Source organism: Tachyglossus aculeatus, chromosome 11, assembly GCF_015852505.1.
Source record: "Tachyglossus aculeatus isolate mTacAcu1 chromosome 11, mTacAcu1.pri, whole genome shotgun sequence".
Classification (NCBI taxonomy): Eukaryota; Metazoa; Chordata; class Mammalia; order Monotremata; family Tachyglossidae; genus Tachyglossus; species Tachyglossus aculeatus.
In genome coordinates, this window is record NC_052076.1 from 22,267,017 (window position 1) to 22,284,327 (window position 17,311).

The following is a 17,311-nucleotide window of genomic DNA, read 5'->3' on the forward strand; positions in this document are numbered from 1 at the left end:
GAGAGGATGGCTTCTAATCAATTTGTTGAGCTCCTACTAGGTGCAGAGCCCTCTACTAAGCTCTTGGGAGAGTGCATTATAACAGACCTGATAGACATGTTCTCTGCCCACAAGGGACTCACAGTCTAGAGGCTAACCACAAAAGGGCCACCCTGCTGTGCTGCTCCTGTGTCCCCTCCATCCCATCTGCACGATATCCGTAGTCATGGTGGGCTGGTTGCCCTAGAGGCATGGATCCCCAGACCTCTCTGCTCACTAAAGAAGACGAACAGATCATTTGCTTTGCAGGCTCTGAGGTGCCCTTCCCCAGTGGATTTAAATTGATCTCCTCTAAGAGGAGGCAGGCAATAATGTAGTATGGCTTCTTCCTCCCACAACCCGAACGTAAGACGAAGCTCACGGAGCAATGAAGCCAATCCTGCCCCAGCAGCCCGACTTTAGAGCCCAAATCTGCTATACCAGACGGATTCCACTTTGGTGCCACATCGTCATCGGGCTGGAAGGGCAGGCATTTCATGTGAAAGAAAGAAATCCAACTAGCCCTTCAGTAGCCAGTGGCAAGATAAGTTCCCAAGCAATGACGATCTGCAGCAGAGTACATCTCCTAGCATTGAAGCAAAGCCCACTTCAGCAGAGCCATGCTGAGTGGGACACTTGAGGAAAACAGACAACGGCAAGATACCCAAGCCGAATGGACAGCTGAAGTGGAGAAACTCGAAAACCAGGAGGGCAGAGGAAGCGTGTTGAGGGCTCGTCAGTTCTGCATCCCAGACAGAAAATGGGAGTCAGTTGCTGAGGACAGACCCACAAGGAGCACTGCCGTCAAAAAAGGGCGGGATCTTTCCAAGCAAGCAAAAGCTTCTTAAGAAATGAGGCAAAATAGAAAACAGCACCAGTAACTGTAAACATTAAATGGGACAGTGTAAGGGTCCCCCTTTTTGTATGCACAAATGGGACTGTGGTTCCCGTTCTGGCCTTTTTAGTCACATCCACACACCCATGAGTGAATGTTACCATCAGCGAAGGAGTGGACCCTAGTGGACAGAACATAAACCTGGGAGTTAGAGGGCATGGCTTTTAGTCCCAGCTCTGCCACTTACCTGCTGGGTGACCTTGGACAAGTTGCCGAAACTTCCCTAGGCTTGTTTCCTCAGCCGCCGTAAAGTGGGAATTCAGTACCTTTTCTCTCTCCTTTACACTGTGAGCCCCAAATGGGGCAGAGACTGTGGCCGATCTTATTGAATTGGATCCACCCCAGCGCTTAATACAATGCTTGGCACATAGTAAGCATTTAACAACTACCATTTTTATCAACGTGATTATTTGTCCATTAGTAAGTGTTGTCTTTAATGATGATGATAATAATTGTATTTATTAAGTACTTACTAAGCTTGTTATGGGAAGCGACCGTGTCTGCTAATTCTGTTGAACAGTGCTGTGCATCATCATCATCATCAATCATATTTATTGAGCGCTTACTATGTGCAGAGCACTGTACTAAGCGCTTGGGAAGTACAAATTGGCAACACATAGAGACAGCCCCTACCCAACAGTGGGCTCACAGTCTAAAAGGGGGAAACAGAGAACAAAACCAAACATACTAACAAAATAAAATAAATAGAATAGATATGCACAAATAAAATAAATAAATAAATAAATAGAGTAAAAATAAATAAATAAATAAATAGAGTAAAAAATACGTACATAGCTCTGCACATAGTGAACACTTGATAAAAGCCATTGATTGATTAATTGATTGCCAACCGCTGTATCAAATTCTGGGGTAGGTACAAGATATTCAGGTTGGACACAGGCTCACAGTCTAAGTAGAGGGAGTAGAATTTAATCCCCATTTTATAGATGAGGAAACTGAGGCACAGAGCGATTAAATGACTTGCCCAAGGCCACGCAGCAGGCAAGTGGCAGAGCTGGGATTAGAACCCAGGTCCCCGACTCTCTGGCCCGTGCTCTTTCCACTAGGCCACATTTCTTCTGCTAATTCTGTTGCGTCGTACTTTTCCAAGTGCAGTGCTCTGCACATAGTAAGTGCTCAATAAATATGATTGAAGGATAACTTCATATATATGCAGACTTCAGTGCCAGGTGTGGAACGATCATTGGGCATAACAGTGCACTATGCACCTGGGAATGCTTAGGGAAGCAATTTGTCCATGTGAATAGAGCACAGGTCTAGGAGTCAGAAGGACTTGGCTACTAATCCCTGCCCTTCTATTTGTCTGCTGTGGGCAAGTCACTTCTCTGCACCTTGGCTACCTCCTCTGTAAAATGAGGATTAAGATTGTGAGCTCAGTGTGGTACATGGACTGTGTCCAACCTGAGTATCTTGTATCTACCCCAGTGCTTAGTACTGTGCCTGGAACATTGTTGGCACTTAACAAATACCATTTAAAAGAAAAAAAAAAACTACATAAGAGAAAATAAAGGTCCGGTCCCCGACCTTGAGCATTTAAACCCTAAAGGAGACCACGCAGAAGCAGGTAAGCAGAAGACGGTACCCCAGAGTGAAGGAAGCTGGCATCTTTGGGAGAGGGAGACCAGGCAGGTGGGGCTGCACCGAGGAGAAGTCTTGAAACCGCAGGTAAGGAAGTTCCTTGCTAATCCCCGGCGTCATTCACAGGCACGCGTGTCGGGAGTACCGGATTCACAAGGAGCTGGACCATCCCCGGATCGTTAAGCTGTACGACTACTTTTCACTGGACACCGACTCGTAAGTCCTGGGCCTCCCAGACCACTCCCAGCTAGCTTCTCCAGGGGCATGGCCAGAGGTGACCCAGGAAAGCCATTTCATTATGGGCTTTGAGTCCCAAGATGGAGACTGTAACCTCCAGGCAGGGCAGGGAGTGCAGTGTGGGGCAGGGGCAGGCAGTAGCTCTTTCTTCAACCCTTCCTCAGGAGCTAATCTCAGGGGGTCAAAGTTTCTGGGGCTCACAGGAGGGCGGAGTGTCATTTCCATTTGTACGTTATCGTTTCGGGGCACGAATGTGAATCTTAACTGACAGCGGAACTGAAGCGGCCTGGAAAGGGCGTGAGTTCACAGGTGCCTGCTGGGTGTTCGGGTTCCTCTGGGACTGAGGATCTGGCTTGGCAGGGTGTTGGGGGAGGGAGGAGTCCTTTTGCAGGGGCTTCCAGAGGAGGTTCATTCAGGACTGCCGCTCTGGACCAGGGGCATCCAGATGGCCTCTTGGGAATAGGGCTGACGCTTGGACCAAAACAACCACAAAAAAACCTTCTGCTTTGCAAATAGAGTCCATCTATAGCTTCGGTATATTTTTGTAGGCGTAACCCTTGTGTCCTCCAAATGCCAGTGGCGATGCAAGGCTGTTAGGAGAAACTCCCTGTGCCTGGCAGCTTAACCCTTCCACTCATAGATGCTTCCCATTATTGTCGGTACCTAAGATTATGTCAGATTGGGGCATTCCCACAGGCTAAACCTCAGGGGGTGAGCGGACCTTCCAGAGAGATATCCAGAGGGTGTCACCCTCTCATGTCCTGCCCCAGAGCGTGGTGGTCTCATATATCTGTCAGACATCTGCTCTGGGCCCAGGTCTGCCCCAACTACTCAGTTACAGAACAGATCACGAAAAGCAGCATTACCTAGTGGAAAGAGCACGGTCCTGGGAGTCGGAAGGACCTGGGTTCTAATTCCAGTTTTGCCACTTTTCCGCCGTGTGGCCTTGAGCAGGTCACTTCACTTCTGTTCCCTCATCTAAAAAAGAGGATTAAGACTGTGGGACATGCCCTGTGTCCAACCTGAATAGCTTTTATCTACCCCGGCGCTTAGTGCCTGGTACATATTAAGCGCTTAACAAACACTATTAAAAAAAAAAAAGTCAGATGTGGTCTTATCAGAATTCTCAGGCAGGATTCCAAAGAGCCACCTAATGAGGGGCATTTTCCAAAGCTCCATTTTTAGAACGATTGCAACTCTAGTGGCAGCCATTAAGGCGAGGGTGCGGCAGGGTGCTGGTTTCCCCAGTTGGTCCGGGGCCTGGAGAGCAGCAAGAACAGGAGAAAAGAGGGAGAGACAGAGGAAGAGGAGTAGGAAGCCTTCTCTTCTGAACTCCAGCTGAGCACCTCCTTGACCCTACCTCGTCCTTTGTCGGCGAAGACTAGAACCGGGTTGTATCGGGTGCCTTTAGGTTCTTTTCCCTTTTTTCCCTCTAGGTTCTGTACAGTATTGGAGTACTGTGAGGGAAACGACCTGGATTTCTACCTGAAACAGCACAAGCTAATGTCCGAGAAGGAGGCCCGGTCCATCATCATGCAGATTGTCAATGCTTTAAAGTACCTGAATGAAATCAAGCCTCCCATCATACACTATGACCTTAAGCCAGGTGAGCCACGTCTCTGCACTTTGAGACCCAGCATCCACCATCTGCACGCGGGGCCCCGGGCACGAGTACCTGGCAAGCTGGGAGGGTGGGGTGACCTTCTGCTCGGTCACTTGCAGCCCTCTGTCCTCTGGCTCCTTGACCGGAGCTCACCCTTCCTGACCAGTGCTACCCAGGCCTACGCAAAGCCCGAGGCCCAGCCTCTTTCCGTTGAGCCGGAGAGCGTGCGTGGCTCGGCTCCCTGGCGCCCAGCCTGCCCACCGTTGCCATAGATGGCACTGTTGCACCGGCTTCGCTCCTCCCGAACGAACTCTGGTGTCCAGGCGGCCCAGGTACCCGGCCCTTTCTGGGGATAGCCACATGTTCAACTGTTATGGAGGTGAATTTAGCGCCTAGTACAGTGCCCTGCACACAGTAAGCGCTTAATAAATACGATTGAATGAATGAATGAAAAAGACACTGGAAATGCCCGGGGAGCCTGTGGGGAAAAGGCACTGTAAGGCAGGGGAGGGAGCTGCACACTTATGCCAGGCTCAGAGACGGTATTAAACAGGTATTGTGGGGGCTGGTTGCAGGGCCCAGGCCCCTGGTTTTGTAGGGCATCTTATTCTTGAGTCGAGATGGTGTGAATGCCTAACTTTACCAGAAGCACTCAGTTATTCAGAATCTCTACCTAATTAGCAGCACCGTGTCCTGCGCTTTCTGGACTGGCCAGTCCATAGGGGCTGATAGATGCCCCATTCTGGGATCACTGACCCGTGCCCCAGACCCACCTCCCAGACCGTCAGCTTAAGCCTATGGTCCCTGCTGGTTGGGGGTCCCTGGCTGGGGATGTGGGCTGAGGACTCCCGGTCCTGGCCGCAGGCCTCTTCTGCCCAATTCCCTCAGCCGTGAAGTGGCGCCAGCGGCCTAACGACTGAGCCCCGGTCAAGGGCACCCCAGGGGCTGGAGGAGTCCCACATGCCTCCATGGAGCGGGTGACTTTGTGGTCCGGGCTTGGCCAGCTCCTGCCCTGGGACGGCCCCACATCAGCCTGGCCCTGGCCCTGGCCCTGACCCCAGCTCTGGCTGACCTCTCATTTTTACTGGACTTTCCTCTCACTTCTGTCTTCCCTGAATCTTCTCTGGAGGCCCCTCTGGAAGGTTTGGTTGGAATAGCAAGGAACATGTCTACCTACTCTGTACTAGGTGTATTGTCCCAAGCACTTAATGCAATTATAAATACAAATTGATTGACTGATTGAATAGTCCCACTACCCATGTGATTGAATAGTCCCACTACCCATGACTTCTGAACAACTGTACCAGACTTTTTGATTTCTTTTGTTTCTTTCAACATTTGGACCTATCATATCTGGAAATTAGAGGTGTGGAGCATGGCACTATGATCTGACCTGCTGTCTTGCTCCTTCATCCAGGTGATTTGAGGCTCCGTGGGTTGGGAGCTCGGGTGTCATTCTCCTCTCTCTATGCCCACATGCAGCTGAGTCTACTCAATCTTTAATGTTCTTGCCCTTCCAGGTAATATTCTTCTAGTCAATGGTACCGCATGCGGGGAGATAAAAATCACCGATTTTGGCCTTTCCAAGATCATGGATGACGATAGCTACAATTCAGTGGATGGCATGGAGCTGACATCCCAGGGGGCCGGTACTTACTGGTATGTAACCTAGAACCTTCTTTCAGGTAGCCAGGGTGCCTCCGTTCAGTGGAAGCCCCGTTAGCCACCGAGACTGCCAGACTTCTGGATTTGCTGGCTGGTTACTTGGCCCTCTTCTACCAACTTCAAGCCTCCATTGACCTCCATTTAGCCCCTGTCTCTCCATAAACTGGCTGCTTAGGGAAACAGCGTGGCCCAGTGGAAAGAGAACAAGCCTGGGAGTCAGAGGGCATGGGTTCTAATCCTTTCTCCGCCACTTGCCTCCTGTGTGACCTTGGGCAAGTCACTTTACTTCTCTGGGCCTCAGTTACCTCATCTGTAACATGGGGATTGAGACTGTGAGCCCGATGTGAGACAGGAACTTTGTCCAATCCGCCTACCTTGTATCTACCCCAGTGCTTAGTGCTTGGCACATAGTAAGTGCTTAACAAATAATACAATTATCATTATTATTATTCCTAAACTGGCCCCATTTCTCTGTCCTCTTCCCCTTGCTGAGGTCCTCATTGGAGGCTGGAGTAAGCTAAATGACCAACAGGGTCCGATCTTTGCCGCTACATTGGCCAGCCTCCCAGGGAATAATGCAGCACACCACCCACCCCCCGTCCCCCGGGCCCTTGGAGATGGCATCTCTGCTGTTTAAACTGACAATGCAAAAGGAAGCAAAGGGTTCTTGGCTTGTACTCGGTGGAGTTTCAAGGGGAGAATCCAACTGCATATTAATGTTCCTCATCAATATTAATGGTGGGTATTAAACATGCATAATGTGCTAGAGCACTGGAAGAGACAAGATAAATAGATCAGACTCATCTCTGCGATGAAGCATCGTCGCTCAGTGGAAAGAGCCCGGGATTGGGAGTCAGAGGTCATGGGTTCGAATCCCAGCTCCGCCACTTGTCAGCTGTGTGACCTTGGGCAAGCCACTTAACTTCTCTGTGCCTCAGTTACCTCATCTGTAAAATGGGGATTAAGACTGTGAGCCCCACAAGGGACAACCTGATCACCTTGTATCCTCCCCAGCATTTAGAACAGTGCTTTGCACATAGAAAACGTTTAACAAATGCCATTATAATAATAATTATTATTATTATTATTATTATTATTATTATCTCTGTCCCACTTGAGGGAGGCAAGGCGCCGGGGAGTGCTCACAGCCTTAGAGATAGAGAGAGCAAGTATGTTATCCCCATTTTCCAGTTGACGAGACTGAGGCACCGAGAGGTTAAGTGATTTGCCAGAGGTCACCCTGCAGGTGATTGGCAGAGTTGGATCTAGAAGCTGGGTCTCCTGGCTCCCAGTCCCATGCTCCTTCCACTAGTTTAGATATTTAGTTTATGTCCCTTGTCAGTCCACCATTAATAGTCTCTGGGCACCTACTCTGTGCAAAACACTGCACTAAGCACTCTGGGAGAGTATAATAGAAGAAGACACAATCCCAGACCCCAGGGGGCTTAAAATGGAGTTCACAGATTTTCTCCCCTTGTCTGACTCCATCATATTTCCTTTGTTTATGTTCCTAGAAGTCAGCAATCATGTCTGTTTAACTTGCTCTTATCATTATTGTATCATTATTGTACTTGTTAAGCGCTTACTGCGTGTCAAGCCCCATTCCAAGCACTGGAGTAGATACAAGTTAATCGGGTCGGACACCATCCCTGTGCCACGTGGGGCTCACAGGCTGTCACGGTCTTCAGCGCTCCATTCAGTGCTTCGCTCAGGCAGATGTTGAACACGTGTCTGTTGATGATAATCAGGGCAGTGTGCACTCAGCTTCCCTTCGACCCCACCCCAGGAGGCTCTTTTAACCAAGGTTTGATTCTAAAGGGTTTGTGGGCGTAGAATTGACAGTAAAAAGTGTTACTTAAGTAAAACTGCCAAGCGACAGGTTAAAAACAGAAACTGCACTTCGGGTGTTTATTCCCTGTGGTGTTACTGCGTGTTGAGCTCTAGTGTCCGCTGTACTCTGCCTCCTGCACCACTCTTTGGAAGCCCAGTGTCCATTTTGGTCTGGGGATCTCTCTGATTTGCTGCTGTAATGAGGAAAGAGGGTAAAAGCCCAGGGCCACCACCGACAGCTGAGAAGCTAATGGCCAGTGTCGTGAACGGACACCATGGCTGAGCTGCAAGGAAGGTCAGCCAGACCCTAGATTCATCCTCTGAGGATCGGGGATTAGGGGTCTTGTTTGGGAAGGAACCGGAGGTGGGGGCTGTGTAGTGGACAACTGCAGCAGACTTCTCCATGATTAAAATGCCCCTTGGAATGGAAAAACTTCAAAGCAGGATGTAAGGGGTGCCATGGAGTCCCTAGGAGGCTTGTCGCCATCCTGACCAGTAGATTTTGCTGAACACCCACTGTGGATGGGAACCTGTACTGAGCACTTGGGGAGAGGACAATAGAGTTGGAAGAGATTCTTGATTGTGCTGCGACATTGCCAGATAGCTGCAGTGGATCGCCTTGTGTGTCTGGTCCATGGCCATTTATCAAGTCATCTCTTTTCTGGTTAGATGTTCTGGTTAGAGAAGCAGCATGGCTTAATGGGTAGAACATGGGCATGAGAGTCAGGAGGTCCTGGACTCTAATCCCGGCTCTGCCACTTGTCTGCCGTGTGACCTTGGGCAAGTCACTTCACTCCTCTGGGCCTCAGTTCCTTCATCTGTAAAATGGGGATTAAGACTGTGAGTCCCATGTGGGACAGGGACTGTGTCCAACCTGATTATCTTATGTCTACCCCAGTGCTTAGAATGCTGCCTGACACATAGTAAGCGCTTAAGTACCATAATAATAATTATTATTAGTGACTAGAACATGGTCCTGGGAGTCTGAAGGACCTGGGTTCTAGTCTCAGCTCTGCCACTTGTCTGCTGTGGGAACTTGGTCAAGTCCAAGTTTTCTGTTTCTCAGTTACCTCATCTGGAAAATGGGGATTGAGATTGTGAGCCCTCTGTGAGATAGGGACTGTGTCCAACTTGATTATCTTCTATGTACCCCAGTGTTTAGTACAATCCCCAGCAGGTAGTAAGCACTTAATAAATGCCATTAATTTTTTTTAAAGTTCACCTTTTTGCCTCCCCCAACCTTGATATTTTCTGCAAATAAATGAACTCCCCCCACCCTCCCCAAAATACTACTAATAATAATAATAATAATGACATTTGCTAAGCACTTACTATGTGCAAAGCACTGTTCTAAGCGCTGGGGGGGATACAAGGTAATCAGGTTGTCCCACGTTGGGGCCCATAGTCTTCATCCCCAATTTACAGATAAGGTAACTGAGCCACAGAGAAGTTAAGTGACTTCCCCAAAGTCACACAGCTGACAATTGGCAGAGCTGAGATTTGAACCCAGGACCTCTGACTCCCAAGCCCGTGCTCTTTCCATTGAGCCACGCTGCTTCTAAAAAGTTCCATTTGAACAGCTACACTGTCCTCATTTTTCCTAATGTGGCTTTCAGCTGTGTGTCCTAAAGAATAGCAAACCAGGAGATTTGGACGTAAAATGTTTTAGTTTCGAAATACGTCTGTTACAGGCATGAGAGCAAAGAGTGGCGTGTGCGCTCTCTCTCTCTTTATCTCTCGCTTGCTCTCTCATTCCCCCCATTCCTCCTTCGTAGACCCTGCATCTAAGGTTTCTTTCTTCCAGCATGTTTCTTGGCTGAAGCTTTTCATTGTGAAATAGTTCTGCAGTTGAACACCTCGGTCAGCAAAAAAAAAAAAGTCACGTAAAAGCAAGAGACCAGATTCTGTTCCCGAATATTTGAAGCCCTGGGGCAGGGAAGTTCCAGGGTCGTCTGAGACAGAGTTAAGAGTTTGCTGATTTGGGAAGGGTGAGGGATTTGCTCGGCTTTGCTCCCGCCCCTCAGCTTCCCTGCCCTTCCAGCTGCGCATTTTGGTGTTCGTGGCTGGGAGTGGCCTCGGCTCTGGCAGAATCAGCCTCCCAGCTGGCTGTCGGCAGAGGTCGATGGGTCATTTTGTGAGTTCTGAATTGCAGTTGTGCTCTGGCTTGGACCGGCCCGGGGAAAGAAGGGGATGCGGGGATGTTTGGCCTCCGGACAGGCTGGGGGTTCTGGGCGGCTGCCCCTGTCGGTTTGCTGGGGGACGTTTTCTGGCCTGTCCCCACAGGGGCCCGGTGAGGGTGTTTGCATCAGAACTGAGTTGCTCTGACAAAGCCAGTGGGGCTTGACTGACTTTACTGACAGAGTTTAGCTGTAAGTAGCTGTGCTTGTTAATTAAAAAAAAAAAAAATTTAATTTTTAAGGGTGCTTCTTAAATGCTTACTATGTGCCAGGCACTGTAGTACTAATAATAGTGGTATTTAAGTGCCTACTATGTGCCTTCTAGACTGTGAGCCCATCTTCTAGGCTGTGAGCCTGTTGTTGCTAGAGACCGTCTCTATATGTTGCCGATTTGTACTTCCGAACGCTTAATACAGTGCTCTGCACACAGTAAGTGCTCAGTAGATACGATTGAATGAATACTATGTGCCAAGCACCGTTCTGTGCACGGGGATAGATACAAGGTTATTGGGTTGAACACAGTTCCTGTCACAAGTGGGGCTCACAGTATTAATCCCCATTTTACGGATGAGGTAACTGAGGCACAGAGAAGTTAAGTGACTCGCACAAGGTCAAACAGCAGATAGGTGGCGGAACCGGGATTAGAACCCAGTTTCTTCTGGCTCCCAGGCCCATGCTTTATCCACTACACCACACTGCTTCTCATGGAATAGAGCCCTGGGGTAGATATTAGGTAATCAGTTTGGATACAGTCACTGTCCCACATAGGGCTCACAGTCTAAATACGAGGGAGTAGTATTGAATCCCCATTTTGCAGATGAGGTGGTAACTGAAGCACAAAGATGTGAAGTGACGTGCCCATGGTCACGCAGCAGACAGCTGGTAGTTCCAGGCTTAAAACCCAGGTCCTCTAATTCCCCAGCCCATGCTCTTACCACTAACTAGAGCCTAACCGTCCCTCCCTCATCCACCTTGGAGATGAGCAGACGAGAGCCTTGGATCAGGTTGTTCAGAGGTCTGGAGCGGCCACTCCTCTGGGGTGGGTGGGGGGTGGTGTGGGGGCCTCTGAACTGAACGTCCTCTGGGTGCCATGCACTGTCTTTGGGAAAGGGCAACAAAAACCTGAGGCCCGTGCCCTATCACTCAATCAGTGCTGTTAATAACCAGTAAGTGCTTACTGTGCGCAGAGCACTCTAATAAAAGTGCTTGGGAGCTAGTGGGAGACATGGATATAAAAAAATCTTCAGAGGCATCTTCTGCACTCTGACCCCATGCGCAAGTCCTCCCTTTAACCTGGAACTCCCTCCCCCTTCATACACAACAGACCACTCTCCCCACCTTCCAAGCCTCATTAAAATCACATCTCCTCTGAGAGGCCTTCCCCAACCAAGCCTTCGTTTCCTCTGTCCCCTCACCCTTATGCATCGCCCTTGCTCATGGATTTGTACGCTTCATTTGTCCCACACTTAGCCCCACAGGTGGCTCAAGTGGAAAGAGCCTGGGCTTTGGAGTCAGAGGTCATGGGTTCAAACCCCGGCTCCGCCAATTGTCAGCTGTGTGACTTTGGGCAAGCCACTTAACTTCTCTGTGCCTCAGTTACCTCATCTGTAAAATGGGGATTAAGACTGTGAGCCCCCCGTGGGACAACCTGATCATCTTGTAACCTCCCCAGCGCTTAGAACACTACTTTGCATGTAGTAAGTGCTTAACAAATGCCATCATTATTATTATTATTATTATGTCTGAATCTTGAATTTATATTAATGTCTGTCTCCCTCTCCAGACTGTAAGCTCTTTTTGGGCAGAGAACATGTCTACCAATTCTGTTGTATTGTGCTCTCCCTAGGGCTTAATACAGTGCTCTGCATACGGTAAACACTCAGTAAATACCAGCGATTGATGGATTTGCAGTATTGGCTGCGTCTGTCCCTCCTGGAAGACAGTTCTGAGTCCTCAGTCTGGGTGGGCACCTGGTCAGTGGAAAACCCAGCTGCGCCCACAAGCCCTGGGTCTTTCTTTCTGAGAAGCAGCTCCTGGGTTGGGGGGGTGTCTGCCCCCTGCCCTTAAGAAAATGGGGAGAGTTACGTCGTGTAGCACTGGGCTGAGTGAGGCTGGAGTGGGGCAGACCGGGGGTGACAGTGCACTCTCATTTCAGAAGGGAAGCCGGAACTGTTTGACCTGGTCCCTGAGCCACTTTATAAATAGATGCTGTGCCGGGCTGGCAGTGGCTGAGCTCTAGTGGCAGCGGTTGTGGCATACCCTGCCCTCACCCTCTCAGGATGAGCCGCAACCCCAGATGCTGGCCTGAGTCAGTGAGAAGGATCACCCAGGGGGTCAGTCTGTGGGACCCCCATCCATCGGCACCCCCGGTTTGGCAAAGATCCCAGGAAGCCGAGGCAGAGCCTAAAAAGGGGATGTAGCCACAGCCTGGTGGCGTGGGGGGTGCAGATGGGGATCTCATCTTTTTATTAATTAATGGTATTTGTTAAGCGCTATGTGCCAGGCATTGTACTAAGTGCAGGGGTAGATACAAGTTAACCAAGTTGGACACAATCCCTATCCCACATGGGGTTCACTGTCTTAGTCCTCATTTTACAGATGAGGTAACTGAGGTACAGGGAAGTGAAGTGCCTAGCCCAAAGTCACACGGCAGACAAGTGGTAGAGCTGGGATTAGAACCCAGGCCCCTCTGACTCACAGGCCCGAAGCTCTTTGGTAGCCTCAGATTGCAGGACGAGAGATTCCATTCTTGGGGCTTAAGGGCGAGACCGCTGGATTCCACCTCTCACGTTTCCCTAGGTGGAGTTTCACTTGTGCCTAGATGCTGTTATTCATTTATAACAGTGTTTGTTTGGTGCTTACTATCTGTGGGTAAGCATTGTGCCAAGTCCTGGGGCAGGTGCCCCAGTATCAGGTCGGACACATCCCCTGCCCTCTGTTGGGGCTCACGTTCTGAGAAGGAGGGAGAGGAGAGCTGAGGAGTTGTGACTTTCCCAAAGTCGCCCAGCGGGCCAGGGGCGGAGCCGGGATTTGAGCTTCGGTCTCCTGACTCCCAGCCCCGTGCTCTCTCCACTAGGCCAGAGCCAGCCTGGGCCTAATTCTCCACGTGTGGGTCCTGAACTCAGCTTGACTGTTCTTTTCCTATAGCTGGGGAAAGGCAGGACTTTCGGGACCCGGGGCTCGAGCGTGCACAGTGGTGACCGGGCCCCTGCTCACGAGCCTTCCTTCCACCTTGTGTGGACTACTGGGAACTGAAGTCTGCACATCAGCTGGCTTCTGATTACCTTGTATTCCCCCCAGTGCTTAGAACAGTGCTTGGCACATAGTAAGCGCTTAACAAATACTATTATTATTATTGCTATTCTGGGTGTGACCCAGTGTCCCATGGAGCAGGAGCAAAGCCCCGAGCTGTACAAGTCCTGGGGCTTAATCTAACACAAGCCCAAGTCTCCTGTCCTCTGCCCCATCAGAGCAGGGCATCTACCCCATGGTGGCCTGCCTCATCTCTCGGGGGCCCTTGTCCTGAATGGTCGTGGCCCTAAGAACCTTTTTGTTCTCCTCCTTAGGTATTTACCACCAGAGTGTTTTGTGGTGGGAAAGGAACCTCCAAAGATCTCCAATAAAGTCGATGTCTGGTCTGTCGGCGTTATCTTCTACCAGTGCCTCTATGGCAGAAAGGTAAGGACATCTTTGTGTTAATAATAATAATAATGATAATTGTGGTATTTGTTGAGCACTTACTGTGTTCCAGGCACTGTATTAAGAGCTGGGTTGGATGCAAGCAAATAGGGTTGGACACACAGTCCCTGTCCCACATGGGGCTCCCAGTCTCTCCTTGTTGCCCCTTGTGGTCTTGGGTTCGGCAGGAACGCTGAGGGGGCTGGGCCGGGCCTGCTGCCCAGAAGCGGGCCTTACCTCTTTGGTGTGGGCTGTGTCCCCTGCCACCCGGAGAAGGAGCCAGACCTGGGAGGGTTGCTGGTCTCTGGAGCGAAGGAGCAATGTCAAGGGCTCATCTCCAGTCCTTCCTCCCTTGCTAGGGGAGAAGGAGCTTCAGGAGGCAGGAGCTGGGGCAGGTCCATAATGATATGGCTTCAGCCGTGCTAACCCTCCCCTTGAGCGTCCCACCCCTCACCCCACCAGTCCGCCCATCCGTGTCTTAGATGCTTCCCGTTGCTTGCTGGGTCTGGCCCCGAACCTCAGCCGCTCCCTCCTCCACACTGTCTTGCAGCCCTTTGGCCATAACCAGTCCCAGCAAGACATTCTACAGGAGAACACCATTCTGAAAGCTACTGAGGTGCAATTCCCGCCAAAGCCAGTGGTCACCCCCGAGGCAAAGGTCAGTGTTTCCCCAAGCAGGAACCGGGCAGGGGACTGACCCATTCCTGTTGTCATCGTCAGTGGGGGGGCTTGCCACGAAGCAGCACTGTCGGGGAGGGAGCCCAAGGTAGGGAGAGGGGAGGGATGCGGACCAGCCCTGGCTCCGGCTCTGCCTGGGAAGAGCGGTAAAGAGGCCGGCCTGCTGGGGGGCAGTGGGCTGGAGCGGGGCTACTGCCCCTGGCCTTCCCATTCCAGGCGGCCGACACCTCTTCTCGTACCAAGGGTCGGGGCCGGTTCCAGCCGGCCCCCTGGGGCCCCCCCTCCGCGCTCCCTCCCTCTCTCCCTTTGCTTTCGCTGAGCTGCCCCCCTGTCTGCCCTCGCCGCCTCAGGCTTTTATCCGACGCTGCCTGGCGTATCGCAAGGAGGACCGTATTGACGTCCAGCAACTGGCGTGCGACCTGTACCTGCTGCCCCACATCCGGAAATCTGTCTCCACCAGCAGCCCCGCGGGCGCTGCCCTGGCGTCTACTTCTGGGGCGTCCAATAACAGCGCTTCGAATTGAGGCGGACACTGGGCCAAAAACTGCTCCCCACCAACCACCGGGCCTCGAGGCCCCCAGACGGACTTGGGACACAGTGGGGGCCCCCCCGGCCGGCAGAATCCCATTGGACCTCCCGGAACCTGCACCAGGTGCTTTCTTTCCTTGCTTTGTTCCCATCCATAGAGCATGACAGCCATCATTTCTCACCGAGGAGGGACTTCCGGCCCCCCACCCTCTGTGCCGGTCAAGATTACCGGTCCAGATCGCCGGCGCCGGCTGCTCTAAGGGAGAAAAGGCTACCGGATTCCCGGACTGTGAACTGAAGAGCAGTGGGCTTGGGGGGCACTGACAGCAAGCGAGCAGCGCTTCAGATGAAGAATGTGGACTTGGCATACGGACTGGGCTAGTCCAGGGCCTCTATTTAAACTGGGTCTTTTCTTTTAATAAAGTTGAGGTAACATCTCCGGGGAAGCCCCACAGCACAAGGGTTCAGCTGGGGATGGCATTTGAGACTCTACCCTTTGGAGGAAAATAAAAAAAGTTGCTAACGTCCGTTCAAGGCACTAGAGGTAGTGTTTTACCCCCTCAAATGATTTCAATTTTTTTTTAATGCAGCTTTCTCTCCTCCCTTCCCTCCCTTTTTTTTATTTTGAAGAAAAATAAAAACAGACTTTGGTCATAAAGTGAAACCCGTATTAGCAGGTACGTGGCAAAGTTCATTCCAGTCAAATGCAGCTTTCTCCTCCTCCTCCTCCTCCTCCTCCTCATCGTCCTCCATCTGGCGCGGCCTGTGTGCGATCGATTCCCTTCCTCTCGGCGGGGGAAGAGTTGAGTGGGATTTGGGTTGAAGCACAGGTAGCAGGGCCCGGGAGGGTCTTTGCCGTCGGACAGAGAACTGGGTTGGAAGACCGCAGCGTGGAGCCTCTCTGGGTTTGCAACTGTTTCTCCACAACTTGGAACACATGACGGTTGTCCCTTTTAATTTATTTGAAGTGCTATTTTTTTAAATAAAGGTTGGTCTGTCCATGCAGTACTCTTGAATTCTGTGAGTATAGTATCTGTTGAATATTCAAAAGGCAGTCAGAAAACGGGCTGGGAGCAACATTTAGTTTGAAAGATCAGTAGTTCTTATACATGATCTTTCTGTGCTCACTAAACATTGTACGTTTCTTGTTAACTTCGCTATTAAAACTTGAGCAGCGCGTCAGCTTTCCTCTGTGAGATCTTTGGCAGGGAAACTGGGCTCCCCCCGCCTCCCTGGCACTCACTCGGCTTTCGGGGGTGATGAGGGGTTTGTGTGCCTATGTGCCCGGTGCGGCGGTGAGTCTGTGGGCTTGACTCACTGGCCTTAGTCCGGCTGATTCTCCAAGACCCTCCCCCATCCCATCCCCAGGCCCAACTCCCCACTCCCACGCCCTGGAGAAATGGCTTTTCCTGAAGGAGAGGGGCCGTGGCGTTTGTCTTTTTTGAATCGGTCACCTCTGAGTTGGGTGACCCGCTTGAGACCGAGGCAAGGCGGGAGGCCGGGGGCCTGGCGCCTGGCGCCTGAACATGTGGCAGCCAGGTTGGAATGCTGCTCATATGTGGCAAAGAGGCTTGGCCAAAAATGTTTAAAGATGCAGCCTTCAGGAGGGGGCGGGGAGAGAGGAACCTTACCCGGAGGAGCTGAGAGAGGAAGGACGTCGGGAGCGGGAGGAGACACGGGGAGAGAGACAGAGAGTGGCCAATGGGGGAAGGATCAGAGCCCAGCCCCCAGGTCCTCGAGCGAGCGCAGGACGCTGCTGGGGGCAGATTCCCTCAGCATACTGTCTGTGTTGTGTCCACCGCCGTCAGGGACCGGGCTTCAGGCAACACAGGAGAAACCCACATCCTGGACGCCAGATTCCAGCAGGTCCCCGGGGCAGGGGCTACTCCCCCGGATGGTGCTGGGGCCAGCGGATATCTCTGGTCGCTGCCTGGCAGACCTGAGCCGTGGTCCCCCAAGAACGGGTGGGGGTGGGGGAGACGCTCGGAGGAGAGCTGGCCCCGGGGGTGTTGATAGGAGCAGTTTCTGTGTCTAATCTGCGGAGCTGACTCCATAGTCCACCCTTTATTTGAACTGTTTGTGTCAGGGCCATGTCTCTGAATGCTCCTCTGTGGTTTTCTGCATTCTGCCTCCTCAGTGTCCCCAGAGAAAACCAGCCCGCCGCTCAGGTCCGGGTTCTCGTTGTGTTCTTCTGGGTATCTAGGGAGGAAGGAAGGGCAATTGTTGGGCTTCCATTGGCCCCGGAAGGAGGGGGCGCACCCCCGAACCTCCCCCGATAGTGTAGTGGGCGGGGCTGCGGCGGGTGGGGAGGATGGGTCTCCTCATCCACTCCAGAGGTGGTGTGGACGCTGTTGGCCTTTCCCACTACTGATGGAGAAGCCAGTCCAGGGCCCTGGCAAGCTT

General features: G+C 51.5%; 1 protein-coding gene across 2 annotated transcripts in view; it reads left to right on the forward strand.

Annotated features, from left to right (window-relative positions):
- Nucleotides 1-16,090, forward strand: part of TLK2 (tousled like kinase 2) — an 82,270-nt gene extending 66,180 nt beyond the window's left edge. For both annotated transcript variants that reach the window (XM_038753634.1, XM_038753635.1), the window contains exons 17-22: nucleotides 2,639-2,728; nucleotides 4,186-4,355; nucleotides 5,873-6,011; nucleotides 13,591-13,702; nucleotides 14,253-14,360; nucleotides 14,731-16,090. In XM_038753634.1, coding sequence (XP_038609562.1) covers nucleotides 2,639-2,728; nucleotides 4,186-4,355; nucleotides 5,873-6,011; nucleotides 13,591-13,702; nucleotides 14,253-14,360; nucleotides 14,731-14,904 — 793 coding nt within the window. In that variant the 3' untranslated portion in view covers nucleotides 14,905-16,090. The remainder of the gene's footprint in view (nucleotides 1-2,638; nucleotides 2,729-4,185; nucleotides 4,356-5,872; nucleotides 6,012-13,590; nucleotides 13,703-14,252; nucleotides 14,361-14,730) is intronic.
- The last annotated feature ends 1,221 nt before the right edge of the window (nucleotides 16,091-17,311 follow it).